General features: G+C 35.2%; 1 protein-coding gene across 1 annotated transcript in view; it reads right to left on the minus strand.

Moving 5' to 3' along the window:
* Positions 1-2,194: 2,194 nt before the first annotated feature.
* LOC107669300 (connector enhancer of kinase suppressor of ras 2-like) overlaps positions 2,195-7,421 on the minus strand; it is a 34,670-nt gene continuing 29,443 nt past the window's right edge. Inside the window, exons 19-21 of the mRNA XM_016461467.1 lie at positions 5,742-6,264; positions 3,818-4,017; positions 2,195-2,617 (exon numbers count right to left, since the gene is read on the minus strand). Coding sequence (XP_016316953.1) covers positions 2,567-2,617; positions 3,818-4,017; positions 5,742-6,264 — 774 coding nt within the window. The 3' untranslated portion in view covers positions 2,195-2,566. The remainder of the gene's footprint in view (positions 2,618-3,817; positions 4,018-5,741; positions 6,265-7,421) is intronic.

Here is a 7,421-nt window from a genome sequence, read left to right on the forward strand (position 1 = left end):
TCGATCACTGCGGCTGTAACTCCTCAAAGCAGTCTGAACCAGGCAAGTCAAACATCACACAAACTGCGTCGAGGGTCATCGTGATCGTGATGCATTTTTGTTCTTCTTTGGGTGTGAATAACTACATAATAAAAGTTTGTAATTTGTATGAAAAAACTATTATATTAAAACTATTAGTACATACCTGTCAACCCTGCCGTATTTTACCATTCTATCCCGCTATCATCCCGTTTAAATATTTTCCCGTATTTCTCCCGTATTTTTAATCTTTCTATAAAAAAATTAAAAAAATCCCACTGGGTGTATTTTATATGCTACATTCGCTTCCGGTAAAACTTCCGTAATTTGTATGGGCCAAACCTCATTATATGAATAATCACAACAACAAATTCCAAGGTTGTCCAGTTGCCAGATCTTGTATGAAACGCATCTTTCTCACACGATCGACGTATACAAATTTCAACCCATTTTTCCCTTCAACTTGGCAACCTACAGCCCAGTGATTCTATTGATATCTGTGCAGGGAGTACCGCGGGAAAGAAACAATGGCTACTGTTAGAAATGGGAGGAGAAGACTCAGGTGGTGGTCCAGTGAAAAAAACTAAATATACATGTACATTTATATAAAGGCTATTTAATTGATTAAGTATGAGCGCTTCAAGTTTCAAAGTCAGGTGCTGCACTGCTTTGTTTACTGCGGTTACCGGGGAAACGGCTTTATTCCTGGCGAAAAGCGCCACCTGCTGGCAGAGAATAAATTTGCATTTTTCAATAAGCCCTTCTGCTCTTTTAGACCAAAGCCAAAAACGACCCTTATTTTTACGCAGAAAACACGCAGTTGTAAATGTGAACTGGTGGATCGACAAGAAGATAATGAATTATAAAACTTATTTAATTAAAAATAAATTTTTCCATTCATCTGGGACTTAATCAGCAAAAGTCATTTTGTCAACAGCTGGCGCTTAGACTGAAAAATAATAGTAAAGCCCTTATGTCATAGTTAGTTGTAACACACGTGGTTTGAATATTTATTTTACCATAGTAAAATTAAAATTCTGGTTTAAGTAAATTTTTAAAGTAAAACATGGTAGTACCATGGTAATTTGATTTAGCATGAATCTGCACTGAATCTCAATACTTTACTCTTACTACAGAACAAAACTGTTCAGTTCTGGTTTTCTGGTTTTCGTCATCCAGTACTCAGATTTGAATGAAAACCACTCTCAACCCACTCTCAATAAGAGTGCCCTCATTCCAGCCGTTATATAATTTCCCTCATAATGCTGGCTTTAATCCAAGCATTTTAATTGCCAACTGAACTAGAATGAGTAGCACGTTTTTTGGCCATGTGCCTGTGATCTAACCAGAGAATAAATATAGGTTACTGTAAGTACAACCCAGCTGTCATCATCAGTATATTAGCTTCAGATGATTATGCAGCGATTTAAGATATTACACAAATCCTAAACATTGTGGGAAATTATGTTTCATCTGTTGTCATCTATAATTTAGAAATAATGTAGCCGAATCCATTGGACTGTCCTGATGGCCCAACCCTCCAAATACTGTATATAACCATAAAAATAAATCAAAAATCTCACACATGGGGTACCAAACAAGTACTTAATTGTACTTAAGATAGTCAAAACATCAAACTATTTATTGATAAAATTACTTTTTTGGAGATACTAGAACACTGGCACTTTCACATGAAAGTTTCATTTTGTTAAAGATCTTTCAGGAACACATGAAAAGGAATTTACGCTTGCAGTTATCTTCAGATAACACATATTTGAGCATACAAAACAATGTACAAACATCTCAATAAATATCATGCTTACAAAAATAGACAGTGTTAAACTAATCGTTTTAGTTCAACATTATTGCAAGAACCTTGCTGCTAGGGTGCAAACGGTCAGAATATTACAACATACATTATATAAAACAAACATTTCAACGGCTTTCAACACTCACCCTCACACAAACACGCAATCATTGCATCCTGTCAATCCTTCTCTTACACTAGTTACATTTACCATTGATAAACGTTAGTTTCAGTGAAGCTGGAATTAACACTCTCAGTTAAGACACATCACAGACAAAAAATCTATTAACCAGACAATGGTCATGCAAATCAGATTTAGAACAAAATAATTTCTATATCAGTAGTTTTATTCTTTCCCTGTGTTTTTTCTTTTCAGTCATGACAGACTACTTACTGTAGGGTAGAGTTCATTGGAAGTGCAGTTATTTGGTCTCTGATGGAGGCCAAAGTCATTATTACAAACAAATAATTCAAGAGAAAATAACTTTACATACAGTACAAAATAATGCCAATATTAGCATGTGCAATAACATAAAGCAAAGAAAGTGAGTGCAACGAGAGGAAAATCATGAATGCTGCAACAAAAAAAAGAGTAAAAGAGTGAGAAATATTTCTTAGGAAAGACGTAGATGTTTGATAAGAGACTAAGATGAACCCTCCAGGGAAAGAGAGCGAATCTTTTTTTAGCAGATATGGCTGAAATGACTGGTGCTGTGCCCTGCTGTGTCTCTGCATCTCTGGCTACACATCCCGATGGATGATCTTAGTCTCTGCCTCTTGAAGTGGGATGTCCTGTCAAAACAAGACACCATGATTAATGATGTGTATTCAATTATGCAACACACGCCTATGATCATAAGACATAAAAATAAGACATTTTTTAAGGCTGAAAGCACAGACAGATTTTTTTTTTTTAAAGCTGCCAAGCAGAAGCTTCATGGCATCTTTCAAAAAATATTTGCATCTTTGATTATAAAGTAAAAAAATAAAAATGTTTGTCTTTGATAGGTTTAATTAAATTTGACCCACTGAAGATCACTTGCTTTAAAATGAATATTATGTCATCTACCAATGCACATGCCACTCGGACATTAAAAATACTTTTTTTCTGTGGAAGACAAAAGGGTTTTTCCCCATATAGCTAAATTGCCTCATGATGTCTGGCTGTCAGGTTCAGATTTTGATTGGTATATTTAAAAAACTGGGAACACTTTATGAAATGGTTTAATTTGTTAACATTAGTAAATGCATTAGATATCATGAGCTAAGAATGAACATTTTAAAAGCATTTAATAATCTATGTTAATGGTAGTTTTTATACTGTACTATTATTTATTTTTGTTCATAATACTTTAATTAAAATTAACTAACTTAAAATGTTAAAGAAATTTCAGACTGTGATTAGTTTATTATAAACAAATTTTGTTCAGCAAGGATGCATTAAACTGATCAAAAGTTACAGTAAAGACATTTATAATGTTACAAAAGATTTGCATTTCAAATAAATGCTGTTGATTTGAACTTTCTATTCACCAAAATAATCACGGGGGGAAAAAAAACATGATTTCAACAAAAATATTAATCAGCACAACTGTTTTCAACATTAATAATAATAAGAAACGTTTATTGAGCAGCAAATAATTATATTAGAATGGTTTCTGAATGATCATGTGACACTGAAGGCTGGAGTAATGATGCTGAGTAATTCAGTTTTGCCATCACAGGAATAAATTGCATTTAAAAATGTATTCAATTTGAAATTGAATTGTTATTTTCATTTGTAGCAATATAAATTTGTTAGATCAAATAAATACGGCTTTGGTTACAAAAAGTGACTTAAAAAAAAAAGAAAAATCCCCAAACTTTTAAATGGTAGTGTATAAATGCTAGGTTAGGATTTTGGGATTTAAAAAACGGTATCCACAAACTAATACATCTTACACTTATGCAATGAACTATGTTTTTGTGGACATCAACCGCTAAAAGCTGTACCTTGAATGAGTTTTGAAGGATTCGCAGGCGGTGCAGCTTTTCATTAAGTAACGGATCATTGCAGCGGCGGACGAATGATCGCTTGTACTCTAATCGAGAAGAGGACCTGTACTCATTGACAGGTGATAGACTAGTCCTCTCCAGAGCCCTGTACAAATCCCCCAATGAGTCAGCCTGGTGCCTGCGCTCCCGCTCTGAACCTACAGAGGGCAGTGAACAGTTACTTACAATGACACCAGAATTTTCACCACAACTGAAATGTTTTACGATTAAAAAAATGGCCAAGTAATAACAGTCCAATAAAAAAAAAAGGTCCAATAACCATCTTAAAGCATGTAAATACATTAATATGGTACTATATGCATGTTTAAAATACAACACTCAGGTTATATAGTATATAAAAGGAATTCTCAGCTTTGTCTTTTCATCAAGCTCTGTCTTTTCGGGTTGAAAACCCTTGCATATTAGCATATTAGTAATGATCATATTAGCTGTTTGCATTAAGGAGTTACACTTCAGAATGACTATCAGGAATCCCAGGGTGGAAAAAAAGAGAGAGAGAGAACGGCCCTAAAGCCAAATTCCTCTGTTCCATCCTGAGACGACATTAACACGGACTGAAGGGACTCCTCCTCGTGTGCTTTGAGGGACAGTTTAGTTCTGAGGAATGGTGAATGTGTGGAACAGAAAGGAGGGATGAAAAAGCATAGACAGGGATGAGAGCTGTCATGTTGGATTAGAAGGACTGCACCTAATATGAGGCTATTGGAGGTCTTAAGGGAGATGGTTATTCAGCTGAGATTTGCAGCTACAGTGCATCTGAATCAAGCAGCAAGATGTTCATCATTACAGGCTACAAATATAAATTACTGGAGCACTGAAGCAAAATGCAGCATCCTCTGAATGACATTTTGCAAAAAAAAAACAAAATCTATCATGATACCTAATAAAAAGCAATATAACGTGAGTAGAGATATTGCCAGGTTGCTATCAAGCCATTCTCAAAACTACAGAAGTGCAGAATCGTGATTCTCATCGTGACTGTAATGCCTTCTAGTAAATTACAATCAATATTATAAAAAAAAAAAGATAATAATAAAATATTAATGCTGAATAAAATATTATTATTATTATTATATTAATATTCTTATTAATACTGTATTAAAATAATTATCTGTTAAGATAATCAATATCAGATTAATTATGAATCGTTATTAATTATTAACAAAATTATTATTACTATTAAATAATAAACAAGATGCATTTTCAAATAATAACAATAATAAAATATTAATACTGAATAAAATATTCGTATTATTATTCAAATAATATTCTTATTAATACAGAATTAAAATAATAATCTGTTAATATAATCAGTATCAGTATCAGATTAATTATTAATAATGATAAATTATTCACAAAAGTATTATTAATAATAATAAATTATTATTATTAATCATAAAAATTATTGTTGTTATTAATAATAAAATATTTATCTTAAAATATTAAGCAGAACTAAAACCAATTTGGCATATTGATTAAAAATAATAATGAAATATTGTGGATAAATGATGAATAATTATACATCACAATAGTTATAATAATATTCTGATTCTGATTATTATAATAATTAAAATATTCATAATGTTCAAAATGCATATTGCTTGATCACTATTAAAACATTAAAAACGTAAACAATATCTTGGTTGTTATTATTATTATTATAGTATTCATAAAATGTATTCAAAATGCATATCAGTTTACCACTATCAAAAACATGTTTGAAACTTAAGGGAAATCAACAATGTCATGATAAACAGGCACACCTTAATAAAACTACTCGCATACATTTGCCTACACATGCTAACCCACCCACTAACTTGCCTCTGCATATCTGGTCAAAGTTAGTTCTCAGCTTCCTGACCTGTGTCTCTGGCATGGGCCCGGCCCAGGTGGTAGCGCTGTGCATCTGCGTGTTCAGCTGCATTGGTGGCAGCCAGGATGGCATGAAGACCACTGTCACGGGGCAAGGTGAAACTGCGGTGCTTGCTTCCTACTCCACCACCTTCTAATCCTTCTACTCTTCCTAAAGCTGTGATGGGCTTTTGGCTGGGCTGGGTGGGTGTAGTGGGTGGGATGTAGTGTTCTGGAGGCAGCCCGTGCTGGGCGGGGAGCGTCGACTGGCGGCGGAGCTCGACGGGCATGGCTCGACTGGGGTCGACGAACACGGAGTCATCCAACGGCAGAGTCTGGAGGAAATGGAGGCCAGAGCTGGTGAGGGGTGTCTCAATGAGGTCCTGCCATGAACGCCGCTGGCTAGCAGACTTTCGGCCAGGGGAGCTGCCGCTGCTCACGCTGCCCCCCTGTGTCTCGGAGAGGGGGGAGCGGGACTGGATGGTCTCTGCGGAGGGTGGGCGGATGTGTTGGGACTCCTGGAACGGACTTGCCTGTAACACAGAGGGTGGGACAACATGCACGGTAGTTGGTAGTCTGTATATTTTACGACTTTTATAGTTTGGTGCAACAAGAACCATAAATCCAGAACAAAGGACAACTATAACAAGAGGGGCATTTATATCCCTGTTTTCCATTTTCTCTGCTGTCTTCTTTTACAAGCTCACCGCTGTCACCCTTAGTTATGCTCTGCCTGAATAAAACGATCTAAGACAACAACACATTACGCACACACAACTCTCCCTCTTAGGATTATGGGACTGATTTGTGTCTCCTTCATTAAGATTACGGAGGGCTGGAGTCAGAAGACCACTTTAAAAAAAAGTGCCTTTTGACTAAATTTACAGCGGCCACAATCATCCCCTGGGTCTAAATAATTAATGTGTCCTTCATCTCCATTCTATCCACCCCTTCACACCTCATTCTTCATCCTGCTCTCCCTCCCTCTTTGCCCTTCTCTTGTCTTTCTGCATTGTTTCCCCTCATTTGTTTCCTTCATTCTTAGTTGTATTTATGCAGAATACACTACTGTTCAAAAGTTTGGGGTCAGTCATTTTTTTAAAAATAAATTAAAACTTTTATTCAGCAAGGGCACATTCAATTGATCAAAACTGACAGTAAAAACATTTATAATGTTACAAATGATTTCTATTTTAAATAACTGCTGCTCTTTTGAACTTCTATTGATCAAAGAATCAAAAAAAGTGCATTACTGTTTGTCAGACTTGAAGAACCTCAGACACTTTGATCTTCTGAGATACGAACAATACAAACACAGTGTATTAATAACATACAGACATCTGTTTCCACATCTCACTGAGAGAAGATGCAGGAAAACAGTCATGTTTGGTATCATTTGAATTGTCTCCGTGTGACTGGTACAATGGTCTCAATCTTACAATAAGTAGACTAAAAGGTAAAACAGATCCTAAGAGTTCAGAGATATGTTGCTTACTGTAGTGGGTGTGCCATTCCCCAGTGTCTTTCATGCAAATTACTATCTGTCCCCATACTATCTGTGAGCATAAGAGACTTCAAAAACATTAAATGGGTCATATGATGTTACTAAAAAGAACATTTTGTGAATTTGGTGTAATGAAATGTGTTTATACGGTTTAAGGTTCAAAAAACACATTATTTTCCACATACT

The sequence above is a fragment of the Sinocyclocheilus anshuiensis genome, unplaced genomic scaffold, assembly GCF_001515605.1.
Source record: "Sinocyclocheilus anshuiensis isolate Anshui unplaced genomic scaffold, SAMN03320099.WGS_v1.1 scaffold180, whole genome shotgun sequence".
NCBI classification, from domain to species: Eukaryota; Metazoa; Chordata; class Actinopteri; order Cypriniformes; family Cyprinidae; genus Sinocyclocheilus; species Sinocyclocheilus anshuiensis.